Source organism: Myotis nattereri (assembly GCF_964212035.1).
Source record: "Myotis nattereri genome assembly, chromosome: 2".
Lineage (NCBI taxonomy): Eukaryota > Metazoa > Chordata > Mammalia > Chiroptera > Vespertilionidae > Myotis > Myotis nattereri.
Genome location: NC_138076.1, coordinates 149749355 through 149776545, shown reverse-complemented (window position 1 = coordinate 149776545; position 27191 = coordinate 149749355). Strand labels below are relative to the sequence as shown.

Sequence of the window (27191 nt, the reverse complement as noted above, 5' to 3'; positions counted from 1 at the left end):
TGTTTCTCTCTGTCTCTCCCCTTTCCATTTCTTTAAAACAATCAAATAATATCCTCCGGTGAGGATTAACAAAAACAAAACAAAAACATAAATTGCTTCTGTTGCCGAAACCGGTTTGGCTCAGTGGATAGAGTGTTGGCTTGCGGACTGAAGGGTCCCAGATTTGATTCCGGTCAAGGGCATGTACCTGGGTTGCGGGCACATCCCCAGTAGGAGATGTGCAGGGCGCAGTTGATCGATGTTTCTCTCTCATCGATGTTTCTAACTCTCTATCTCTCTCCCTTTCTCTCTGTAAAAAATCAATAAAATATAAAAAAAAATTGCTTCTGTTATCAAAATCCCCTTCTCTGACCCTTCAGCCATTTTTCACTTGTGACTACTATGGACCCACCAAGAAATCAAGGATAATCTTTTCTCCAATCAGATCAGAAAAATCCCTGTTTTATCTGAAGCAGTGGTTCTCAGCCTTCCGAATGCCGAGACCCTTTAATACAGTTCCTCATGTTGTGGTGACCCCCAATTTCATTGTTACAAATTGAACATAATTAAAGCATAGTGATTAATCACAAAACAATATGTAATTATATATGTTTTCCGATGGTCTTAGGGGGCCCCGGTGAAAGGGTCGTTGGACCCCCAAAGGGGTCGCGACCCACAGGTTGAGAACTGCTGACTGAAGGTAGCATATGCACAGGTTCTGATGATTGGCCTATGGCCATCTATAATGGGCCATCTTCGTGCCTACCACATTACCATCCTTTATCATAAAGCCCCAGGAAAAAAGAAAATCAGCACAGCATTGCCAAGAAGCAGGAAAGGATAGGTAGGGCATTTTGCATACTACCTCATTCAAAACTACCATCAACTTTGACCTTGGAGAGGTAAATGTGATCACCCCGATTTTAAGGGTTCTGAGACTGAACCTGAGAGAAATGAGGTGACTTGACTGAGGTCATTATAGTCTGGCTAGAAACTGGTATCCAGATCACCAGATTGGTCTCTGTGACGCCAACCACGCTTTCCCCGCCATACCCAGAACAAAATATATCAATTCTATGAATGATTTCTGGCCAGTCGGGATCTTAGGGAAACACACTTTAATTTGGTGGGAAGGAAAGAAAGAAAGAATGGGGGAAGGTTTCAAACTGCGACAACATCTTTGAGTCAAGTATTGGTGATAACAGCTTCCTTTATGGACCACGATGCCAACCCCCTTCTATTCTGTTAGGCCTCCTCTCCCCCATCCGTACGTGGAGGCGTTTGGACCTAAGAACACCCTTCTCCGTGTCATTCCCCGTCCCTCCCCCCACGCCGCCCCCAAGGGGAAGGGGCATGCTAGGGTTCCAGGGAGACGCCCCGGGCCCGGGATGCCTCCCCCTCGTCGGGCGGGCTCTCGGACGACTGCATGCAAGTCAGAGGCACCCGCCCTCCTCCGAGGAAAAACCCACCGCAGACCTAGCCAGGAAAAAGGACAGCGGGCAATGCACGGGGGAAGAGGAGGTGAAGGACCGCGGCGGCAGGAGCTGGGGCTGGGAACACAAATAAACACAGTGCACATCACCGCAGCAGCACGCAAGTGATTAAAGATGACAACCGTCCCTGGGGACCCCCCAGGCTGGACATGGCAAACGAAACGCTGTTGGTGTGAGCGAGGGAGCAGGGGAGGACACTGTTCCCGCGCCCGGCGCTAACACCCCTGGGCTACGCTCTGCACTGAATCGCGGACGGACAATTCCCGCCTTTCTAGGAGCCCTGCCTGTGAACCACGTTGAGGAACATGGTGCAGCCCAAGTACCGCAAAACGTCGGCGTGTGCGGGGCAGCGAGGACACGCCGCCTCCGGAAACAGCCCGGGCTCCCTCCATCCCCCGAGCCCCCCGCAGACACACACACACACACACACACACACACACACACACACAAAAGAAACCGCCTCGGGCCTCCGCGACGCGGCGTTTGGCTCCCGCCGCCCGCGGCCCGGGCCCCGCCCCCCGCCCGCCGCGGAAGTGACGCAGCGCGCCCCGCCCCCGCCGCTAGTTCGGCTGCTGCTGCCGCTGCGGGTGGACCTGCAGGAGGCGGCGGCGGCGGCGGCCGAGGCCGAGGGAAGATGGCGGACGGAGTGGACCACATAGACATTTACGCGGATGTAGGCGAAGAGTTCAACCAGGTACGTGAGGGCCCGGGCCCCCGCCGCCGACGCGGGCGGCGCTGCGGCCCAGACACAGGCCCTGGGCCCGCCGCGGGCTGCGAGCCGGCGCCGCTGCAGACCGTGCGCTTTTGCCGCCGTGGGCCGTGCCCCGACCCCGGCGCGGCGCCCCCCTCGCCCCTCGTTCTACCGCGTCGTTTCGCGGGCCGCGGGGCCGTGCGACCCGCCGCGGGGCCCGGATCGCGGCCGCGGGCCGCAAGGCTGCCGCCCCTGGCTCCTCCCTCGCCGCCGCCTCGCTCCCCATTGTTGGCGGCGGCCTGCGGGCGCTTCCCGCCGCGCTAGGCCCGGACGGGGGCACCGCGTGTGTGCGGCGGGGAAGAGCGGGCCGCCGCCGCCGCGCCCCCTCCCCTGTCGCGGGCCGAGGAGGAAGCCCGGCGAGGCGCGCGCCGCCCGCCGCCCCCCTCCCCGGCCGCGCCGCTCGGGCTCCGATTTCTCTCTTCGCTCCATTTTGTCTCCTGGCCGCGGACGGTCGCCTCATGGAAGGCCGCGTTCACCGCCCTTTGTATCCCGCGCGCCGGGCTTCCCGGGCTCCCCTCGTGTTGGCGCCGGGTTTCGGCGTGGCGCCGGCCTTCCCCTTCCCTCACGCTTGGCGGCGGCGGCTTCGGTGTGGGAGCGTTTGCAACAAGTCCTCTGACTTTTGGACCCGTGGGTCGTGTTCAAAGTCGGGGCGCTAGCGGCGCCCATGGGGGTCGAGGGCTGGCGGCCCGGCCTTTCGTGGCCTTTTCGGTGAAAATATCGGGAAAGATACGCGGTCCGGGCCAACAGGAAGACTTGGAAGCGGGGTGGTTGGATGGAACAAAAAAAGATGGTAGCTCACCAAGAGATCAGAGGAGGGGTTAAAAAACGTTCCCCTGAACTCCTGAAGATATTAAAAATAGCGGGTTGTTAGGACCCGTTTTTTCCAAACAAAGCAACGTGCGGAATGCCCCCCGAGAGGCCTGCTTTGTGTTTTGCAGGGTTGGAGAAAGGGGGTACACGCTGGCCTGCAGCTGGCGGCGGATTTAGGATGCCCGGTGCCGGGCATCCTTGCAAAAGGTCTCGTTTGTGATGGGAGTCGTGCCGTTTCAGCTGTAGGCCTGCGGTTCACGTCTCCCCTGCCTCTAAGGTAGTAACACATTTTTGTTTTTTATTGGTTTTGGGGAGTGCTTTATTAGAGCTGGGGACAGTGAAACAAGGTTTAGGGTAGAAGCAGCAACAGGAGGGAGCCGGGGCGGGCTGGGCTGCTTGGCCTCCCTGAGAAGTCGGAGGAAAGGGGGCCTTGGAGGCAGGGTCAGGGGGCTCTTCGCCCTGGGCGAGCTGCACTGCCCCTGAGTTGCGAGTCTTGCCGGGGGGGTGTTCCCTGAGAATTTAGGAGAGGCAGGCCTGCGAGGGAAGAAGGGGGGCAAAGGGAGGGGAGCACGCTGGAGTAACACATTTAAAAAATCAAGTTGTGCCTCACTGCAGTGTCTCTAAAAGCTTTATTTTTATGTTTTTCCAAGGCTGTATGAGAAACTTAATAAAATTCTACTGGTTAATGTGTTTGATTTTTCCCCCCTCCCTCCATTAGGGATCTTATGTGAGAGTTTTTTGTTTTTTGTTTTTTTTAAATTGGGAAAGCTAGAAATCCGTATCATTCTGGGTTTTTTTTTGTGTGTGTGTGTGTGTGTGTGTGTGTGTTTTTTTTTCCAGGAGTGACTGTGTGCCCCTGGTTTCAATATTAGGGAAAATAAATTTTAGTTAGCTTTAAATGTTTCCTATGTTAAAACTGAATATGCTTAAATGTAAACCATTGTAATCAAACGTTAAGTTTTAAAATTGTTCTTTTTGTTGTGCTGATATTTTGAATATATGATGCCTTAGTTGTCAGTGACTATTATCTTGAGTGCTACACAGGCTGATCTAATGCTTTTAAGGTCATTAGATAAAGACCTCCAGAAATTTTTCCCCCCTTTTATCATTTAATCCAAAAGCGGCTCATACCTACACGTAAGGAACAATTAAGTGTTCAAAACTGCCTTTATTAGCTTTTCTTACAAGAGTATACATTTGTCCCGCCTGGTTTGACTTAGCGGTTGAGCATTGATCTATGAACCAAGAGGTCGCCACTTGGATTCCCTGTCAGGGCGCATGCCTGGGTTTGGGGTTGGATCCCCAGCTGGGGGCGTGCAAGAGGCAGCCGATTAGTGATTCTCACCATTGATGTTTCTATCTCTCTGTTTCCCTCTCCCTCTGAATTAAATAAATTTTTTAAAAAGTATACATTTGCTTTGTTTTTCTACACCCAGTAAAGAATTGGTGTGCAATTTTAGAAATTGAGCTTTTCTTCAGGATCTCTTTGAGAAACATACTTTAGACATTCGCAGACTTAATTTGGTTATGGACATTTCTCTAATTCATATAGGATAAAGTGATACTTGTTTATCTCTGCTATAACTAGTGTTGGCTGAGCAGGAGGTAAGAAGAGATTAAAATTTTGTGGCCCTGATGTGGAGCTATTTGATAGTATTATTTTTAAAGTGTAACTTTTGACTTGTACCTACAGCATTTTATCTCACACATAGTTGTATAATTTTATCAGTAAAGTAGTTATACTTTTGAATCAATTAATGGGATTAAATCGAAGCCACAAAGGATAGTTGGTTTGCAACATTTATTCTGTTTTTTAAAATGTTAGTATTATTGACTTTCGTTTCCTGAAATTTTACCAGAATTTGAGGCAACTACAAAATCACTACTGATTTATTTACTTTGCCACTATATTATTAGCTAGTGCCATTATTTGTATTGGTTGCTGTAATAAACTATGATTTATTTTGTTGTAGTTGAGGAAAATGTTTTACTAAGTATAAACAGTCTTGACTATTTTAGCTTTTAAACTGCTGTAAGCATTTACAAATCTTTGTTCTTTAATGGAAGCTGCAGTTTTCATTGAATTTGTGTACTTTAAAATTCTCCATGGTCTATGTATTTCCTATTTCTTCCATTTTAAATAGTCATACTTTTATGAAGCACTTTTTTTTTTTAAATGTGTGTATTTTGGAAAAGCACAGTATGAAATGTTAACTGTTAGGAGAAACTTCAATTTGGACGTAGGGTAAGAATAAATTAATGAATCTATAGTAGAGTCCCTTCATCAGAAGAATTTTAGAATAGAGAATAAAGTTGAATGGGAGAAGCACAAGGGACTGGGGTATTCTCTATGCATACTTAAGTTGAAGGTCTTTGGATGTAACCAAATTGAGAACAGTTGCTCCAATGGAAGGAGAATTTGAACTACTTCCAAACCTCTACATTACTTGATTTCGGAGTTGAGAAGAAAGCGGTTTTGTTTTAGCCTGTAGTGTGTATCAGTTGAATTTAAACTGGGATTTGTACTCAAATATAGTGTTACTAACCTAATATTTAATAATTATAGACTTCTATTTTGACTGAAATAATTGAATTTTTAAAAATTCAATTGCTCAAAATACATTTCCTGAGTTTTTGTTATATGCCAACAAGGAGGGATACAAAGTTTAGATATAGTGCACTAGTGTTACACATAATTGTAACACTGATAGGTTGTGTATTGTAGAATCTACTCCTTCATCTGTAGAATTATTGTTGGTAAGGAAGAGGAAAGTCAACAATACTCTGAACTTTAGGAAAGCTGGTACTGTATGCATTGAAGTAGTGTGTATTTTGCTTTTTTGGGGTCAAAAGCTAATGTAGAATTAAGTTATTGATCTGACTACTGAAATTTAAAATGAAAATGTGCATAGGTAGTGGCCAGGAAAAAAATTCATTTAGAAGTTATGGACCTAGACATACTTGAAAGTCAGTTTTATTTCATGAGTTATTATACTTTATATCCTATATAATAAAAAAAGCCTAATATGCTAAGTATCTTACCATTCAACCAGTCGCTATGATGCGCACTGACCACCAGGGGGAAGATGCTCTGACCAGTAGGTTAGCTTGCTGCTGGGGTCTGGCTGATCGGGACTGGGCAAGATGGCAGGACATGCCCTGGAGCCCTCCTGCAGTCCCTCCCCAGCCCAGATCGTGCGCCCATGGGGTCCCTCTGCCTGGCCTGCGCCCTCACAATCCGGGACCCCTTGGGGGATGTCGGAGAGCCTATTTCAGCCTGATCCCCACAGGCCATGCCAAGGGACCCCACCAGTGCACGGATCCGTGCACTGGGCCTCTAGTTTAATCATAATGTATATTTACTCTAGCCAGTTTTGGAAAATGAGTTTATTAGACAAATATCAGTGAAACCTTATTTCTGATAAATTTATATGTAATAAAAAACCCTCTAAGATAAGGGTAACTAGGGTAGAAATGTTTAGGGGAGCTAGAACTCTTCTCACTCAATTTTATTTTTTATGAGTGTGATCCATTCAACTGCCTATAAATTGTCCACTTTGTGGTTTATGTGGCATGTTTTTAGTAACAAGCTGGCTTCCTTACTATTAGTCGAGCTTTTTACAGGAATTACGAGCTAGTTTTAATATATACTCAGAACATAATTAGACAAGGTCAGAATATGATGTATTTTCTAAAAAGATAAATACATACTGGATTTATCTGATGGGATTTTGTTCCAGCAGTTTTCTTTCTTGGTATAGAATACATTTTTTAAATGCAAAATATAAATTTTCCCTGCTTATATTTCTGTAAGTGGAAATGACTATTAAATTCCTTTTATTTGTTTATTTGTTTTTAAATAGAGGAGCTTTGAAACAAATGGCCTTTGCTGTGCCGTTACTGGTAGTATCATATGCAGGAATGATATTACTACAATTTTAGGACCAGAAGCAGCAGTCTTGGTCCTATCAGGAAGAATGAAGAGTATAGCTGTACTAATTACATAGTACAGCTATACAATGTCATCCAAATAATGGTATTCAGTATATATAGTATATCTGATATTAAGATTTTATGGGAGGTGATTAGGGAAACTCTCTCTAAAAATAACTTTGGAGGGAGGGGGTGGTGCTAATGAAAAATGGTCACGAAACATTAAAAAGGAACTGATAAAATTTTGGTTACTTTACTAAGTTAATTTTTAAGTGTTTTCTCTGACTTGGCAGCAACTACTTGTATATCATGTAGAACATAATCTTGAAGTGTAAAATCTCTAGGAGATACCTAGCCTTTAGAATGATTGTAGTGATTTAGAATGCAGGGAATGAAAAAAAAAATTAGTGCATTTTTAAAATAAATCCTAAGGGCTGTTAATTCTGGGAAGTTATATATAATGCACAACTCTGTTGGTGATTAGCTACTATGAAAAGTTAAGATTGGGCAGCATTTGGTATCAAACAGTCAGGGGGGTAATGTTGATATTTTCTTGTTTTTAAATGTTACTAAAATTTCCTAAAGATGATTGAAAAGATTTTGCATAGTAGCACCTGACATTGTTGACTATTTCTCTTTGACAAAGTAGAAGGCATTTTTTGTTCAAATAGACTTTCAGAACTTTCTTTAATGTATGATAAACATTTTGCATAATTTCAGGATATGCTTGTCCCCCCCCCCTTTTTTTTTTGAGGACAAGGTTTATGAAAAATTTATTAGAAACATTCTATGTTATATCTTATATATCACACTAAATTGTATGGCTTTACTAAATGATTTTTCTTTTTTTAAATTAAATCTTTATTGTTCAGATTATTACAGTTGTTCCTCTTTTTTCCCCCCATAACTCCCCTCCACCCGGTTCCCACCCCACCCCCCTACCCTTACCCCCCCCCCCCCCACTGTCCTCATCCATAGGTGTACGATTTTTGTACAGTCTCTTCCCGCAGCCCCCACACCCTTCCCCCCCCAGAATAGTCAGTCCACTCCCTTTCTATACCCGATTCTATTATATTCACCAGTTTATTCTGTACATCAGATTATTTATTCACTTGATTCTTAGATTCACTTGTTGATAATGTGTATTTGTTGTTCATAATTTGTATCTTTACCTTTTTCTTCTTCCTCTTCTTAAAGGATACCTTTCAGCATTTCATATAATACTGGTTTGGTGATGATGAACTCCTTTAGCTTTTTCTTATCAGTGAAGCTCTTTATCTGACCTTCAATTCTGAATAATAGCTTTGCTGGGTAAAGTAATCTTGGTTGTAGGTTCTTGGTATTCATCACTTTGAAAATTTCTTGCCACTCCCTTCTGGCCTGCATAGTTCTGTTGTAAAATCAGCTGACAGTCCTATGGGTACTTCCTTGTAGGTAAGTGACTTTTTCTCTTGCTTTTAAGATTCTCTCTTTGTCTTTTGCTCTTGGCATTTTAATTATGATGTGTCTTGGTGTGGTCTTCTTTGGCTTCCTTTTGTTTGGGGTTCTCTGCGCTTCCTGGACTTGTAAGTCTATTTCTTTCACCAGGTAGGGAAAGTTTTCTGTCATTATTTCTTCAAATAGGTTTTCAATATCTTGCTCTCATCTTCTGGCCCCCCTATAATTCGGATGTTGGTACGTTTGAAGTTGTCCCAGAGGCTCCTTACACTATCTTCATATTTTTGGATTCTTTTTTCTTTCTGTTTTTCCGGTTGGGTGTTTTTTGCTTCTTCGTATTTCAGATCTTTGACTTGATTCTTGCGATCCTCTAGTCTGCTGTTGGAACTCTGTATAGTATCCTTTATTTCAGTCAGTGTATGCTTAATTTCTAGTTGGTCCTTTTTCATAACCTCAAGGGTCTCACTAGATTTCTTGAGGGTCTCACTAAATTTATCGGCGGTTTCTAGAAAATTCTTGGAAAACCTTAAAAGTGTGGTTTTGAACTCTATGTCCAGTAGTTTGCTTTCCACTATTTCTGTCATTTGTGACCTGTTTCTTTGTCTCTGCAATTTTATGCTTCCCTGTGTTGATAGAGTGGCTTTGTGTGGTAGGTGTTCTATAGGGCCCAGTGGCTCAGCCTCCCCAATTACCTGAGGTGGATACTTTTGGTGCACCCCCTTGTGGGCTTTGAAAACAGTCTTGTTATAGTTAAGCCTTGATTGTTGTAGGTATCACTGGGAGGAATTGACCTCCAGGCCAATTGGCTGTGAGAATCAGCTGTGTCTGCAGTGGGAGAAAGTCTGTGCTGAAGACACCCTTCTGGGGCAAGACTTGCTTCAGCATGGCTTTGGTGCTCACTGAGTTTGCCCCCTGAGTGTGTCCCTTATGGATCTGAGGAGTTGTAATCTGGATGGTCCCTCTGACCACTGGGTACACTGGCTCTTGGATCTCTAAGGAGGTGCTAATTTAGCCTCTGCCTGAGGCTATCCAGCAGGAGCTATGGAGAGATCTGCAGATTCCTCTTCTTTGTTTGGGGTTTGGAGGTGCCCAGATGAGGCCCAGCTGTGAAGCAGTGCAAGCTGCTGTGGGGCCATGGGCCTTCTTTTGGATGTTCTGGGTCTCTCTGACCCAGCTGCAGTTTATTAGGCAATTATCAGATTGCAAAGGGCCAGGCCTTTCATATGCAAAAGCCTCTGGGCACAGCTTGGGTGGGGCAGGGTCTCAGGGGATCAACAGGGCGGAGCAAGCAGCTATGGCTTCTCTCAGTCCTACCCTAAGAGGCCCTGCTTCTCAGTGTCCTGGTAATCGCTGCAAGCACCTTTGAGAGAAAGCCTCCCTCAAGTTCCGACCGTTGCCAGATAGTCCAGTTTCTCCCCGTATGAGTCTGGGTCCCCAGAGATTCGCCCGGAACTGGAGTTCAAAGCAGTCGGGAGCTTGAGACTCCCTCCCAATTGAAAAAGACAACCGTGTCCTCAGTTGCTAGCCCTTTCCACGTGCACCTCCGTACCTCTGCACTTCACTTCTGCACCTCCTCTGAGTCTCAATGTGCTTTTCTCTTTCCTTCTAGTTGTAGAGTTTCCACTCAGCCAGCCTTCCTGTGGTTCTGGATGATATCTGTTTTGTCTTTTAGTTATATTTTTGAAGTGGTTGTGAGAGGCAGCAATTTCTGGTGTTTACCTGTGCCGCCATCTTGGTTTGTTTTTTTTTTTCTCCCCTCTTTTTAAAGTGGGAACAAAAAGTAGCATATGTGCCCTAGCCGGTTTGGCTCATTGGATAGAGCGTCGGCCTGTGGACTGAAGGGTCCCGGGTTCGATTCTGGCCAAGGGCACATCCCCGGGTTGCAGGCTCGATCCCCAGTAGGTGGAGTGCAGGAGGCAGCCAATCAATTCTCTCTTATCATTGATGTTTCTATCTCTCTCTCCCTCTTCCTTCCTCTCTGAAATCAATAAAGAAATATATTTTAAAAAGTAGGATATGTTCTATATATTTCTTTTAATGTGTGATACTTAAGCTGAAAAGGAAGATTACTAATACTACAAACGAGTATGCGCTTTGAGCTGAATTTTGGTAAGAGCGACAAATGTATTTAGATGCATTAGTATTTTTTCACTATATCCAAATGTGTACCTTTGGGGCTAGAGGGTCAGTCTGTGGCCTTGAAATAGAGCAAAGTTAACTAGTCCATGTGGAAATCGAACCCCAGGACCGTGGTCTCAATTAGCATCATACTTCAACCAATTGGAAGCAGTCCATCCAAAGTGGCAGGTCCTAAAATACTGGAAGTCATATCAATATGGAAAATTGGTTGGTGTCAACGTAGGAATTCATGGAAGGACAAAAATAGTAAGTGGTTGTGATTCACCAGGTTAGTGTAGCTGCAATTATGCTTGTAAGGAATTGTTTGTTTATGTTAACATTTTCCTGGATTTACAACCAATGAAAAATCAAGTAATGTGTTAACATGTTTGGTGAAAGTATAAACTTATTCTCTCTCAGGCCTTATATTGTGATTATAGTCTCTGCTGAGGAAACACAACTCCCTTTGTATAATAATAATACTAATGTTGTTATTATTATTACTAGAGGCCCGGTGCACAAAAATTTGTGCACTTGGCCAGAGGGGGTCCCTCAGCCCGGCCTGTGCCCTCTCGCAGTCTGGGACCCCTCGGGAGATAAGACCTGCTGGCTTAGGCCTTCCCCCCGGGTGGCAGAGGGCAGGCCCAGTCCCTAGGTGCCGCCACCTGTCATGTACAGAGCAGGGCAGATCGGGGGGTTGGGGTACCGCCCCCTGTCACACTCAAGGCAGGGTCGATGGGGAGGTTGTGGCGCCACCCCCGTCATGCACAGAGCAGGGCCAATCTGGGTTGGGGTGCTGCCCCCTGTCACTCACAGAGCAGGGCCCATCAGTGGGGTTTGGCTCCGTACCCTGTCACGCACAGAGCAGGCCGATCAGGGTGTTGAGGAGCTCCCCGCTGTCACGCACACAGCAGGGCCCATCAGGGGGTTGGGGAGCTCCCCCCTGTCACGCACAGCAGGGCCCATCAGGGGGGTTGGGGCTCCGTACCCTGTCACTCACAGAGCAGGGCCAATCATGGGTTTGAGGAGCTCCCCCCTGTCACTCACAGAGTAGGGCCGATAGGGGAGTTGGGGCACCGCCTCCTGTCACACAGAGCAGGGCGGATCAGGGGGTTGGGGCACCGCACCCTGTCACACTCAGGGCAGGGCCGATGGGGAGGTTATGGCTCTACCCCGTCACACACAGAGCAGGGCCCGTGGGGGTGGGTGGGTTGCGGCTCCGCCCTCTATCACCCACAGAGCAGGGCCGATCAGGGGGTTGGGGCACCGCCACTGTCACACTCAGGGCAGGGCTGATTGGGAGGTTATGGCTCTACCCCGTCACACACAGAGCAGGGCCCGTGGGGGGGGGGGGCGGTTGGGGCGCCACACCCTGTTAACACAGAGCCGCATGGCGATCAGGGGGTTGGGGTGCTTTCCCCTGTCACTAACAGAGCAGGGCGGATAGGGAGGTTGTGGCCCCGCCCCCTGTTATACACAGAGCCGCAGGGTGATCAGGGGGTTTGGGCGCTGCCCCCTGTCACGCTGATCCCGGTGCCGGGAGGCCTCGTGGCTCCACTGATCCCGGTGCTGGGAGGCATATTACCCTTTTACTATATAGGCTAGAGGCCTGGTGCACGGGTGGGGGCCGGCTGGTTTGCCCTGAAGGGTGTCCTGGATCAGGGTGGGGGTCCTACTTGGGTGCCTGGCCAGCCTGGGTTTGCGGCTGAGGACTGTTTTCAGGCTGGTGGGTGACTGAAGCTCCCAACCACTCCTTTTTTTCTTTTTTTTTTTTTATTCTGGGTCAGCTTTAGCTCTGACGCTTGGCTCCAGCTCTGAGGCCTCAGCTGCTGAAAGCAGGTATCTGGTTTGTTTGGGTTCTAGAACCGAAACACTGTTTCAACTCCAGCTCTGAGATCCCAGCTGGCTGAAAGCAGGTTTCTGGGGTTTTGTTTAGCTTCTATATTTGTAACATTGTTTCAAACTGCAAGCTCAGAGGCCGGCAGCGGCAGGCGGGGAACGTTGGGAGTCCTCCGTCACTGAAGCAAGCAAGCCTCATGTTTGCTTCAAGCTGCCTGGCTGCCAGCTGCCATCTTGGCTGGCAGTTAATTTGCATATCGCCCTGATTAGCCAATGGGAAGGGTAGCAGAGGTATGGCTAATTACCATATTTCTCTTTTATTAGATAGGATTATATTTGAGGTGCAGAACTGGATTGCAAAAGAGTTTACAGTGCCCGCAACCTCTTGTGGGAAGCTTTTTAGTATCTCAGGTGTATGGAACCACTGCTGCAACTATGTCACCTGAAGCTTCAGCTACACTGAAACTTCATTACAGAATTCACCCTCCTTTTTTCTGTTGTTGCAGTTTGAACATGTATTTTAACAAAAGCTCAGTTCTGAAAGATTATTTTGACGTTGCTGTACCAACAAATTTATGGCATTATTCTGTAACTTGTCTTAGTTTCTGCCTATTGCTAAAGATGGCTTTGTTCGTTGACCTACCTTAAGATTTTGGGCCCCTTATTCTTACATTCTGCCTCATAACAAAATTGTTATGTAAAGATTCTGTTATAGAATTGGTAAATTGGTTAACTTTATCATGCAGAAGATTACCTGAAGACGACTTGACAAATTTCAGGTCCCTTTGGCCATGTGTCTAAATGGTATTTCCCTGTCTAGGTTTTCTTTTTCTCTTTAAAATTTTGCTCTAGCTTCCTCTGAACAACAAAGTAATAGCTATGTTCCTATGGGGCCTATAATAACAATACTTTGTTAATCTGTTTACAATCATTTTACGAATGCTCTTTAGGTTATTCTCTATCCATGTAATAGTCCCTAAACTTTGCTCCTCTTAATGTGCCATTTGTATAACAGTTCATCCTTAATAAATTGTATTAATGGGAGAGGATATGAGTTATTATGTCTGCATTTGTTGTTTTGTAATTGATTGCCTCTCTTTATTGTCACAGGTACGAGGTGTGGCAAAAATAGGTTTACAGTTGTGAGTTCGTGAAAGGTTTTATGGTATTGATTAATTACTGTATTTTTTCATACAACACCTATAAACCTACTTTTACAGCATTCTACATCATAAGAATAAAATAGTTCACATTGATTTTAGGTACTTGGTGGAAAGGCAGAAAGATGGAAATAGGTTTTCCTCTGATACAGGTTAGTTAAGCCTGTGGCCCAATGATGGTTACCAAAGGCAATTTTATTTTATTTTTTAAATATGTTTTTTTTAATTTCAGAGAGGAAGGGAGAGGGAGAGAGAGAGAAACATCATTGATGAGAGAGAATCATTGATTGGCTGCCTGTTGCACGTCCCCTACTGGGGATCCTGGCATGTGCCCTTGACCGGAATCGAACCTGGGACCCTTCAGTCTGCAGGCTGACACTCGATCCACTGAGCCAAACCAGCTAGGGAACCAAAGGCAGTTTTAAATGGTGTTGAGTGTTCTGCCAATAGCTGCACTTAATTGGGGATGCGGGGGACTTATTTAAAATTGAACCCCCCCTTTTTGTTTTTCTCTTCTTTATATATGTTTCTTTTTTTCCCCCTCTTCCTTGCTTATTTAGGCATGTAAGTGGCATCCACTAGCATTGCTTTAATTCTATTAGTGACACAGCTTTCCAAGGTCCGTTTTCTCTTGCTAATTGACTAGATAATCTAAGTCAGGTAAGCATTAACTCTTTGTTGACTGAGAATAATAAAACTATTGCTAGACAGTAATTTGTATAGCTTTATTTGTGTTTTATGTATTGTTTATCTTTCCCTTGTTCATTTGTTATAACTTTCAGAATTATTTACATGCCCACATTTCATCATTCCTTCCCTATGGCTTAGCTCACTAAACTTTTCCCCCAAAACTAAAAGATTTCGCAGGGCTAGGAAAAAAGATCTTGAATACCATCAAAAATAATAGTTGTGCCCTAACCGGTTTGGCTCAGTGGGTAGAGCGTCGGTCTGCGGACTCAAGGGTCCCAGGTTCGATTCCGGTCAAGGGCATGTACCTTGGTTGCGGGCACATCCCCAGTGGGAAGTGTGCAGGAGGCAGCTGATCGATGTATCTCTCTCATCGATGTTTCTACCTCTCTATCTCTCTCCCTTCCTCTCTGTAAAAAATCAATAAAATATATTTAAAAAAAATAATAGTTGTGTTTTTCTTCAGTTAAATATTTGTAATGGCTCTGATATTTGTGATATTTTTGTGTCGATTTTTTCTTTTTTTCTGTCTTTTTTATGTGTGTCAATTTTTTTTAAAAAAAAGCTCATCTATTTGTATTAATTCATGTATTATTACTTTCACTTTAAGAGTATTTTACTTCTAAGGAAAGTTTTACATTAGTACTTTATTATGAGTCCATGTCATTCTTTTCCCAGAGGAACATTATTTTCCATGTTATAATAAATAGTGGAAAAATAGCTTTCACCGTATAGACATTTACTTTGTAGGTACTGTTTAAGAATACAAGTTTGGCCCTCGTTGGGTAGCTTTAGTTCACTGTCCAAGGTTGTGTGTTCAATCCCCAGTCAGGACACGTACTAGGAGCAATCAATGAATGTATAAATAAGTGGAAATCAACATTTCTATAACCAGTAAATTAAAAAACAAACGTGTGGCATAAAGTTTTTGGCCTTTTTTTTAATCTTCTACAAGACTTTAAAAACAGTTGAATTAAATTGTGTGTTTTTTTAAATTAATAGTTGAATGAATTTATATTCAAATCTCTTTAGTGTAGTAGTCTGACTATTGTATGACTTAAAAACATTATTTTTGTATCCAGGAAGCTGAATATGGTGGGCATGATCAGATAGATTTGTATGATGATGTCATCTCTCCATCCGCAAATAATGGAGATGCCCCCGAAGACCGCGATTACATGGATACTCTCCCACCAACTGTTGGTGATGATGTGGGTAAAGGAGCAGCACCAAATGTTGTCTATACATATACGGGAAAGAGAATTGCATTATATATTGGAAATCTAACATGGGTAAGTAAACTTACCATATGAATTGGTAATTGATTTTGAGCTATTCTAGCAGTTAACTTTGAAGTTATTAAATTGATTTTTTCTATGTGCTTGCTTATACAATTAGGAGGGCAATAATAGTAACTTTAAAACAAATTTCAGATCTTCCAGTTTTTAATTTGGTAGTCATTCAGCTTATTTTGGTAGACATCCCAATTAAATATAGTTCAATTATTTTGTCTTCAAATCAGTTATTTTTACCTATTCCTAAATGTCGGCTATCTCAATTTTACAAAGGAAAAATGTCTACATAAGGTCTCAAACTAGGATTCAGAACTGTAAGAGAGAAAGAAACACAGTATGACTCCTGGTTTTAAAGTTTTCATTATCTAATTTCTGTTACAAACTTTCAGAGTTTTAATTTCTGCTCTCTTCTTATTTTGAGTACATTTATTAAAGCTGGGGACAGTGAATCAAGGAGGGGCTTAGGATAGAAGAAGCAACAGGAGAGAACCTAGGCTGGGCTGTCAAAACATTGAGAAGTCAGAGAAAAGGGGCTTTGGGGACGTGTTCAGGGAGCTACTCCTGGACGAGCTGCTGCTGCCCTTTGCTCTTCTGGTTGCAAATCTTGGGGAGGGTCTCTTAGAGTTTAGGTCCTGTAGAGTTTAGTAGCGCGTGGGGAAAGAAGAGAGAGAGAAGGGGAAGATGCTGGAATACTCACAGAAGGGAGAACATGCTAAATTCTGATCTTAAATTTTTTTTAAATGTTTAATTTCTAATTGCTGGTTGCTAGTATACAGAAGTACAATTTATTTTATTTTATTACAATTTTTTTTAATCCTCACCCAGGGATATTTTTCCATTGATTTTTTTCTTTTATTTTTTAGAGAAAGAGGGAAAGACAGAGAGAAATATTGATGTGAGAGAAACACATCGATCGGTTGCCTCCTGTATGAGCCCTGACCAGGCCCCAGCCAGGGAGAGCCCTACAATCAAGGTACATGCCCTTGACCGGAATTTAACCCAGGATCCTTCGGTCTGCAGGCCGATGCTCTATCCACTGAGCCAAATCGGCCAGGGCTGCTCTTAACGTTTTAATCTTATTTATGGAAATACTGCTATCTGTACATTCTGTCTTAATTTGCATTTATGGAACTTTAAAATTAGTGGTTCAGAGTTTCATTAACTGGATGTTTAATGTAGCTATTTATAATTTTATTAGCATTAAATACTCACTAGAGCAGTGATGGCGATCCTATGACACGCGTGTCAGAGGTGACACGCGAACTCATTTTTTTGGTTGATTTTTCTTTGTTAAATGGCATTTAAATATATAAAATAAATATCAAAAATATAAGTCTTTGTTTTACTATGGTTGCAAATATCAAAAAATTTCTATATGTGACACGGCACCAGAGTTAAGTTAGGGTTTTTCAAAATGCTGACATGCTTAGCTCAAAAGGTTCGCCATCTCTGCACTAGAGCAAGTCTATAGAATTTTTATCTCTACTTTGAAATGTGTATTATACATACTGAAAAGTTTAAAAAATTGTCTAGAAATCAAAACTTGTCACTCCCCAGAAGAAGACTTGACTTTGGGTGGTGAATACATAATACAATATACCAGAAATTTTCAACAAGAATATTGAAACATACAGTACCCGATTATTTAGTCAGGTGCACTGACCTCTTTTCCCCTAGATTGTCAAAGGAAAAAAATGACAACAGCCAACACAACAATAGCCATCTGGTGTGAATGAACAAAAAAATACCCTTTTTTGGTCAGATCGGCAAAAAAGCATATATTTTGGTATGCTATCGAATTCTGGTAGTTTATGAGATGAAAAAGGTTGAAAATCATGGCAATACACAGATGATGTATTACAGAATTGTACACTTGAAATTTGTATAATTTTATTAACCAATATCACCCCAATAAATTTAATTTAAAAAAAATACTTATCACTCTTCAACTTCCTTAATAGCATTTTCTTTTAAAATATTTATATTAAAACACACACAAATTGATTGATCTTCTGCCACCCAATCTGAGAAGTTTTATAATATTGGAGACAGTAACAGTACAGTAATGGAGAGTGGTTGATAATTACAGCTTTGAATCTGGACTCCTCCATTTGTTAGTTTTGTGATATTAGGCAAGCTTGTTAACTTCTCTTTCATCGTATGTGAGATGGGAATAATAATAGGACTTATAAGACTGTTTAAGAGTTAAATATTTGATATAAAGTACATGGTAGGTACTCAGTACATGTTATTTTTTTCTTTTTATCATATACATACATATATATATAATAAAATAAAATATATTTTATTGACTTTTTACAGAGAGAAAGGGAGAGGGATAGAGAGTTAGAAACATTGATGAGAGAGAAACATCGATCAGCTGCCTCTTGCACACCTCCTACTGGGGATGTGCCCGCAACCAAGGTACATGCCCTTGACCGGAATCGAACCTGGGACCTTTCAGTCTGCAGGCCGATGCTCTATCCACTGAGCCAAACCAGTTAGGGCTATATTTTTAAACGGAATTTATTTACCCAAATGGTTGCCTTTAAGGAGAGGAAGTGACAAGTGATACTAGTTTTATTTAAAATATTAAATCTTTGCAATTTAATGTTGGAAGAGACCAGAAACTTTTTAAGATAAAAAAAAAAAAAAAACCCACTATCCTATCTCTAAAGATACGTATCTTCTAATTTCTGAAAATTATCAAGGAATGCATTTTGCCCTCAGGTACTTTTATGCTATTTAAAAATTGAAGACTAATTTGCAGCAACTGCACTTAGATTTGAACTGAGCATTAATTTTCTTTATTGTGAGTTTACCCTTAAAAAAATGAAGCAGTAAAAATCTTGGATATGCTCTAATGGTTAACGAGGGGGAAATGTCTTGCAGTGGACAACAGATGAAGACTTAACTGAAGCAGTGCATTCTTTGGGAGTAAATGATATTTTGGAGATAAAGTTTTTTGAAAACCGGGCAAATGGCCAATCAAAGGGGTAAGATGTTTTTCCCCTAATATAAGTTAGTATTTTTGGTGTTAAAATTTTCTTCAAGTTAATGCTTTCTATTCACATGTGTAGGATGCTGTGTTATCCACATTGGCAGGAGGTTCTTGGGCAAAGATTTGTACTCCATTTGTCCTGTGATATAGCTCACTAAAACTAGTGGAGCTGTAAGTGTGAACAGATTGTGTCTATTCTTTAATTTTCCTGAGTTTTCTCCATCAATGGTTGAAATTATTATTGAGATGACAGTTTCAAGAAATGTTATTATCCCTGGGATTAAAGAGTCGGGAAGATGGGCAACAGGAGAGTAAGTGTAACTTGGATGTTTTGCTTTATTTTTTTAAACTGTTAAATTATACACACGAGATAGGAACATTATACAACACATATTCAAAATTTAAAGAAAGCCATAATCTAACCATCCATAGATTATCACTCTTAACATTTTAGTGAGTATAGTTTCAGGTTTCGTCATAGCACTTCATGTTTTTATTGCAAAAAAAAACCTAGATTACAATTCATGTGTTTTATAACGTGTTTGATACAAGGAGTAAAAAAAGCATTATCAATAAGTACATATTCTCTTCTAATGTCTAATTCTTTCCATACCTTTAATTTATTTTACCATTGTTATTTTTGGTTATTTCGGTTGTTTCCAGTTTTTGCCTATTATACCTATATTACAGTAGGAATCATTTTATATAAAACTACCTTCTGAACTTTTGCAGTAGCCGCCTATTAGGTGTTCCTGCTTTCACCCTAATCTCCTAAAGTGTATACACATAGAAGTTGGAAAAAAGTGGCACCAATATTAGTCTACTCAGAATCTTCTAATAGCTTTTATCTCCAGTGAAAGCCAGAATCTTTACTATGGCCTACAAATGCTATCTGATCTGTTTTCCCACAACCTCTCTGACATTCTCTCTTAACCATTCTTTGCTTCCTTATGCTGTTTCAGCCATAGTAGTCTGTTTGTTGTTCCTCAAATACATTCCTACGTAGGACCTTATACATGTGATTCCTCTTCTGGTTTACTTTTTCCTGCAATGTTCATATGGATCTCATTTCCTTCAGAACTCTCTTTTAAAAGAGTTCTCTTCCCAACCATCTTGGTGCAAAATAGCACCCTCTCTTTCCATCACTCTTTCCTGTCTTTATTTTTTCTGTTACTATTGTATTTTTACTTGTTTATTACCCTGTCTCCCACCACATTATAAGATTCATGCAAGCAGAGATTTTGTTTTGGTCAACTATTGTATCCTTAGCCATAGTATGGTGCCTGGCATGTAGGAGTTGGTGTATTGCTCAATAAATACATGTTAAATTAATGAATTCATTAAATTGTTGCTAAATTTAATCTTGACTCACAACAGCAGAATTTTTGACAACAACAACAAAAAACTGGAATAGGGGTTCTAGTTAACAACCATTTTGAACATTAGGGAGAAAAGGGTTCCAAGCTCCTGAGAGTCCTGATAATTTAAAATATCCTATAGCTGTGCAAAACTGTTAATCTTTTTTTGTTTTAAATGTATTTTTTTTAACTGCTGTGTAATTCACATACAAAAAATTCACTTTTAAAATCTTCAGTGTTTTTTTTAGTATATTTGCAAAGTTGTTCAACTATTACCACCGTTTTATTCCAGAACATTTCATCACCCCAAAAAGAAATCTCATACCCATTAGCAATCTATCTTTATGGATTGGCTTATTCTGAACATTCCATATAAATGGAATCATAAAATAAGTGGCCCCATGTGACTGACTTCTTTCACATAGCACAGGCTTTCAAGGTTCATCCATGGTGTAGCATGTATCTGTACTTAATTATTTTCGTGGCCATGTATTTCATTATATGGATGTACCCTCTTTATTTACTTGATGGACATTGGGGTTGTTTCTGCTTTTGCTAATTGTGAATAATGCCCCTATGAATATTCATGTGCCAGCTTTGTGTGAACATAGATTTTCAATTCTTCAACATATACATATACCAGGGGCCCAGTGCATGAATTCATGCACCTTGAAAGGAACTGTGGGCTGCGAGGCTGTGTTGGACACAGGGGCAGGTCTCGGCCCAGCCCCTCCCACTGCGGACCCCGGTCCCGTGTCTGCCAGCAGCCCCGCTCCCGCACTCCCACACACTGACAGCGCCGGCCCCACTCACACCCGCCGACAGCCCCACTCACACCCGCTGACGCGCAGAGCGATTGGGGTCAGCGCCAGCAGTGGGTGCAAGCAAGGCTGGCACTGTCAGTGGGTGCTAGCGGCGGCTGCTGCTCCAATCGCCCCTCAGGAGCAGGGGGAGGTAGAGAAGCCCTCAGGGGCGATAGGGGCCAGCAGCCACCGCTTGCACCTGCTGACAGCACTGAGTGATCGGAACTGGCACCGGGCACTGGCAGCGGGTGTAAGCGCGGTTCTGGTGCCAGCAGTGGGTGCAAGCACCAGGCAGGACCAGGGTGTCTGGGAGCAAAGAATTTTCAGTAACCACCAGAGGCTCGCCCCGATGACAGCGACGAGCGCCCTGCCTTGGTCTGGCATCCCTGCTCACCTGCTTCACCATCCCACTGGGCTGACATCCGCTATGTTCCCCGCGTGCCCCGGGTGGTCAGCGCATGCCATAGCGACTGGTTGTTAGGTTGTTTGGTTTGTTCTGCTGTTCGGTCTATTTGCATATTAGCCTTTTATTTGTTAACTCTGTATTTAATTTTTTGTGAAACTGCCTGATTGTCAAAGTGGCTGTGCCATATTACATTACCATCAGCAGTGTATGAAGGTTTCAGTTTCTCATCCTCACCAAGACTTGTCTTTTTTATTAAAGGTAGTCTAGTGGGGCCCAGCTGGTATGGCTCAGTGGTTGAGCGTCAACCTATGAACCAGAAGGTCATGGTTCGATCTCAATCAGGGCACATACCTGAGTTGCGGGGCTTGATCCGGTGTGGGGCGTACAGGAGGCTGCCAATCAATGATTCTCTCTCATCATTGATGTTTCTATCTCTCTTTCCCTCTCCTTTCTGAAATCAATAAAACTATATTTTAAAAAAAGAAGCTATCCTAGTGGGTGTGAAATGGTATCTTATTGTAGTTTTGATTTACATTTCCCTGATAGTTAATTATGTTGAACATCTTTTCGTACTGGCATTATTCATAATAACCAAAAATTGGAAACAACTCAAATGTCCATCAATGAATGGATTTTTAAAATGTGTAGTATTCATATAATGGAATATTATTCAGCCATAAAAAGAAATTAAGTACAGAAACATACTTATATTATGCATAAACCTTGAAAGCATGCTAAGTGAAGGAAGCCAGTCACAAAGGACTACATATTGTATGGTTCCATTTATATGAAATGTCCAAAATAGGCAAATCCCTAAAGTCAAAGTGGATTAGTGGTTGCTTAGGGTTGGGGGATGAAAGGAAATGGGAATGAGGCTTTATGTTGGTGTGGTGAAATGTTTTAAAACTGATTGTGGTGATGGTTGAAAAACTGGGCATGTACTAAAAATCACTGAACTGTACGCTAAATGAGTGAATTGTATATGTTATTTAAAAAGTTAAAGATGAAAGTATGAACTTATATAGTTTTAATTTAAGTATTTTGTTTTCTTAGATAAAATTGAATTCAGGCTATTTTCTTTTTAATAATAGTAACATTATTAATCTCTACTCACTTTCTATTCCCATCCCCTTAAACATCTTTTAGGTTTGCCCTTGTTGGTGTTGGATCTGAAGCATCCTCAAAAAAGTTAATGGATCTGTTGCCTAAAAGAGAACTTCATGGTCAGAATCCTGTTGTAACTCCATGCAATAAACAGTTCCTGAGTCAATTTGAAATGCAGTCCAGGAAAAGTAAGCAATTCCTCTGAGGCTTTTATTAAAAGATGTGTATTTTAATCAATTTTGCTAGCATTTATTAGATATTATACTAGAAAAGTCACCTTAATATTTAGTTTGTTGGAGAATCCATTTTAGGAAGTCCATGCTTTGCATTTGATTTAATTACTGGTTATGACTGTGATCCTGTATGCTGGAAACCTACTCCCATTTTTCTCTAGGTGTCACAAACCCATTATTATTCAACAGTGTGCAAGTTCTGTAGCCCTGCCATTCTTGTCCTGTCATTCCCATCCTAGAGAAAGGAAGAAACTACATTCTAATCCTTAGATTGAAGGAAACTTATGTGGATGTGTGTTATGGTGGTGGAGAAACCACTGATAACCAGAAAATATTCGTTGATTTCTGCTTGGCACCAAGACCTTTCACCACTTGGTAAAGTGACTATAGAGAAGATTTGCCATTGCCCACTTATGAATGCTATCACTTAAAGAGATAAGATGGATGATCATGTATTAAACAGAAATTCAAGTGGTTGGTATTTTTTTAATGTTTTAGCACTTAAGGCTTAATTAACAAGAATATGTTACAAAATTTAAATGATTTATGCTTAGTGAAATTTGGATTTCTGTTGGAGAATTTGGTCTTGGCTGCTGCAGAGAGTGCTGTATTTTGAAAGTAACTCATACTTATTCATTGGAAATACATATGTGCCTGGATATTTTGAGACTTCAAAAGAACGCAAATAAATGTGAATGTTTTCCTAATCAATACTTCTCAAGTAGTTTGGAAAGACCCAAGGCATCTGCAAGTTAGTGTATAGTATAAATGATCTTTGAAATGTGGTTGTTTCTAATAATAATGGTTACATTTCAGAGAACTATTTTAATAAATGCTATTTATGAGTATTTGGATATTTGCAGCTACACAATCAGGACAAATGTCTGGGGAAGGTAAAGCTGGTCCTCCAGGAGGCAGTTCACGTGCAGCATTTCCACAAGGTGGTAGAGGACGGGGCCGTTTTCCAGGGGCTGTTCCCGGTGGGGACAGATTTCCTGGGCCAGCAGGACCAGGAGGGCCACCCCCACCTTTTCCAGGTAAATTTTTTCTTAAAATTACCATGGATAAAATGTGTCTATCTAATACCTCTTTTCCTTTTCTCTCTTTTCAAGTAATGCATTATTGATGTGACTTACTCTCCTTGTTATGCTATTTTTGGAATCCAGGAAATTTGATCAAGCATCTTGTTAAAGGAACTCGGCCTTTGTTCCTGGAAACTAGGATTCCATGGCATATGGGGCACAGCATAGAGGAAATACCCATTTTTGGCCTAAAAGGTCTTTATTTTTCTCCAAACTTGCTTGACTTATATATAGAATATTTACATCCGTCTTATTTTCTTACCTCTTAAAAAATTCTTTCAAGACAATTTTTCCTTATTTCACTTTCTAGCTTGGCATCAGAGTAGAATATAAGGTGGGTGATTTCACTGTAAGAAATGTGTGTATGCTGAAAGATGGAAACTATCGCTAAGTATAATTGTCTTTAGTAAAGTTTTTGTTTCAATAATTTTTCTTAAGCATAAATTGAGGAAGTTAAATTTGTAAGGATATACTTTAACTTTGTAATTGTTAGTGTAGCATTTACCATACGGGTTTTATTTAACAAGAAAGAATATTGGTCTATGAGTTATGCTTTAAAAGTATAATCTTGGCATGAAGGTTAAAATACTTTATTGAAGTGTGTTTTTTTTGTTTTTGTTTTTCCTCCCCTTTATTCTGTAGCTGGACAGACTCCACCACGTCCACCCTTAGGTCCTCCAGGCCCACCTGGTCCACCAGGTCCACCTCCACCTGGTCAGGTTCTGCCTCCTCCTTTAGCTGGGCCTCCTAATCGAGGCGATCGCCCTCCACCGCCAGTTCTTTTTCCTGGACAACCTTTTGGGCAGCCTCCTTTGGGTCCGCTTCCTCCTGGTCCTCCACCTCCAGTTCCAGGCTACGGCCCCCCTCCTGGTCCACCACCTCCACAACAGGGACCACCTCCACCTCCAGGCCCCTTTCCACCTCGTCCACCTGGTCCTCTTGGGCCACCCCTTACACTTGCTCCTCCTCCGCATCTTCCTGGACCACCTCCAGGTGCCCCACCGCCAGCTCCACATGTGAACCCAGCTTTCTTTCCTCCACCAACTAACAGCGGCATGCCTACATCAGATAGTCGGGGTCCACCACCAACAGATCCATATGGCCGACCTCCGCCATATGATAGGGGTGACTATGGGCCTCCTGGAAGGTAAGTTAGTATGTATCTTTGAATGTAGACTTCGTATATTTTGTAGAAGATATTCTACGTTCCATCATTGAAGTTTTTAAAACGTTATGGTCTTTCCCCAGATACTTAATTTTCTGTGTTATTTTCTCTTCTTATTATAAAAGGCAGTATGGTATGGTAAAAAGATACACAGAACAGGATTAGGAATAATCCAGCTCTGCTACTTGCATAGCTGTGTGATTTTGGGCAAGTCACTAAATCCCTGGGGATTCATTTCCTTCATATATTTTTTAAAAAAATATGTTTTTGATTTTTTTTAGAGAGAAGTGGGGAGAGGGAGTGAGCGATAGAAACATCAATGAAAGAGAAACATCACTCACATCAATGGGCTGCCTCCTGCACACCCCCTAGAGGGGATAGAGCCCAAAACTTGGGCATGTGCCCTGACAAGAATTGGATCGGTGACCTCTCAGTGCATGGGACAATGCTCAACTAACAGCCACGCTGGCTAGGGCTACATGTACAGTTTTCAATGTTGTCAAGCAGCTTTAGAAAATTTTGGCATTTTGCTCATTTTTTTTAACCAATATTTGCACTGTCCAGCTATACATTTGCAGTGCAATATTTGCACTGAGTACCTTTTATTTTCCAGATACTTTTCTAGGATTTAGTGGCAAACAGGATAGTCTACAGTCTTGTCTTGCCTGAAATTCTATTAATCAGACATTTATTATCCTTCAGTTGTGAGTTGGGCCCTCTGCCTGGATGTATCTAAACGTAATGAAACCAAATTACTGTCCTTGATTGTGTAGGCTTTATTTTTTGCAGTCAACATTTTGTATGTGTATTCATCAAAAAATTTCTTACCTGTTTGTGTGAGAATTAAAAATGTTATTGTAGATATGTAAATATATCATTTCTGGCCTCCACAAAGAAGATTTCTAAGCTGCTACTTCGTTTTATCTGTAAGATCGTGATGTTAGAGAATTTTGCTTATTAGATTTGCTTTCTTAGTAGGAGAAAATAGCATGCTTCAATTTGGAAAAGTAAATACTTGTTCTAAGGCACTTCTCAAAACGACCAATATAAATTGCTTTATATACTGTTAAGACTAAGTTAGAAATATGTTGTGTATGAGTTAAAGTTTAGTCTGATTTTTATAGGGAAATGGATACAGCAAGAACTCCACTGAGTGAAGCTGAGTTTGAAGAAATCATGAATAGAAATAGGGCAATCTCAAGCAGTGCTATTTCAAGAGCCGTGTCTGATGCCAGCGCTGGTTTGTTATTTCTTTCTGTATTAATACTTCTTAATTATGTTACTATGAATGATCGTTTCTATATAGTAGTTATTTATATATTCCCAAGTCAATTTCTCTCCTTTATTTAAAAGGTATTGAAGAAAGCTGTATGTCACAGTGTAATGGAAAAGCCCCTAATTTAAAATTTTTAGATGTAGATTTAAATCTTAACCCTGACATTTAATGACTGAGGAGCCTTAGGACCACTCATTTATTATCATATTTACAAAACGGTAACGTGCTTCATATAGCTGTACTAATAACAAAAAACTGCTAATTTTATGCACAGAAAAGCCTATTGCAAATGGTAAGATACTAAAAAAATAAATAAATCTTCTGTGGTCATTTTAAAGTTCACTCCTTGTGTAAACTGCTTTATATTTATACTCTTACTGCAGAGGTGGTTTGTTGGTATTTTGAAAATAAAATTTATTTGACCTCAACCCCTCTTCTTCCCCTCACAGGTGATTATGGGAGTGCAATTGAGACATTGGTAACTGCAATTTCTTTAATTAAACAATCCAAAGTATCTGCTGATGATCGTTGCAAAGTTCTTATTAGCTCTTTGCAAGATTGCCTTCATGGAATTGAATCCAAGTCTTATGGTTCTGGATCAAGGTAAAACTTTCCTGTCTCATTTCTATTTAAACCTGCTACTTTTACATATGGAAAAAATATGTTTGGGACTTTAAAATAGGACTTTGATTATACTTACACTTGATCATTTCATTGTTTTTATATTTGGTATTCTTTCTGTTAGGAGCCCTTTTCCTAAAAAAATGTTTTTATTGATGAGTGGGGGGGGGGGGAGAATATGTTAATTCACATTTATTTTCACTATACATGTTGAAAGTTGGAAGGGGCCTTACCCATCCTATTCACTACAATATTCTTTTTTTAAAATAAATTTCTTGGGGTGACGTAGATTCAAGTGTGCAGGTGTATAAAACATCATCCGCATATTGCGTTGTGTGTTCACCAAAAGTCTAGTCGCCTATTTTTGTTTTTGTTTTTGTTTTTTTGCTTTTAAATATATTTTACTGATTTTTTACAGAGAGAAAGGGAGAGGGATAGAGAGTCAGAAACATCGATGAGAAAGAAACATCGATTAGCTGCCTCTTGTACACCCCCTTACTGGGGATGTGCCCGCAACCAAGGTACATGCCCTTGACCAGAATCGAACCAGGGACCCTGCAGTCCGCAGGCTGACGCTCTATCCACTGAGCCAAACTGGTTAGAGCTAGTCTCGATTTATCGCTATTTATTTGAACCCCTT

The 27191-nt window shown here is 41.8% G+C and overlaps 1 protein-coding gene across 4 annotated transcripts in view; it reads left to right on the top strand.

Annotated features, from left to right (window-relative positions):
* Window positions 1-2037: 2037 nt before the first annotated feature.
* The window catches only part of CPSF6 (cleavage and polyadenylation specific factor 6), a 37158-nt gene continuing 12004 nt past the window's right edge, over window positions 2038-27191 (top strand). The window contains exons 1-9 of one of the 4 annotated variants that reach the window (XM_081084207.1): window positions 2038-2166; window positions 15290-15499; window positions 18395-18498; window positions 22217-22362; window positions 23271-23444; window positions 23574-23684; window positions 24132-24636; window positions 25779-25894; window positions 26380-26533. In XM_081084207.1, the coding sequence (XP_080940333.1) occupies window positions 2107-2166; window positions 15290-15499; window positions 18395-18498; window positions 22217-22362; window positions 23271-23444; window positions 23574-23684; window positions 24132-24636; window positions 25779-25894; window positions 26380-26533 (1580 nt within the window). In that variant the 5' untranslated portion in view covers window positions 2038-2106. The remainder of the gene's footprint in view (window positions 2167-15289; window positions 15500-18394; window positions 18499-22216; window positions 22363-23270; window positions 23445-23573; window positions 23685-24131; window positions 24637-25778; window positions 25895-26379; window positions 26534-27191) is intronic. The other 3 variants (XM_081084206.1, XM_081084209.1, XM_081084208.1) reach the window with 3 other exon arrangements.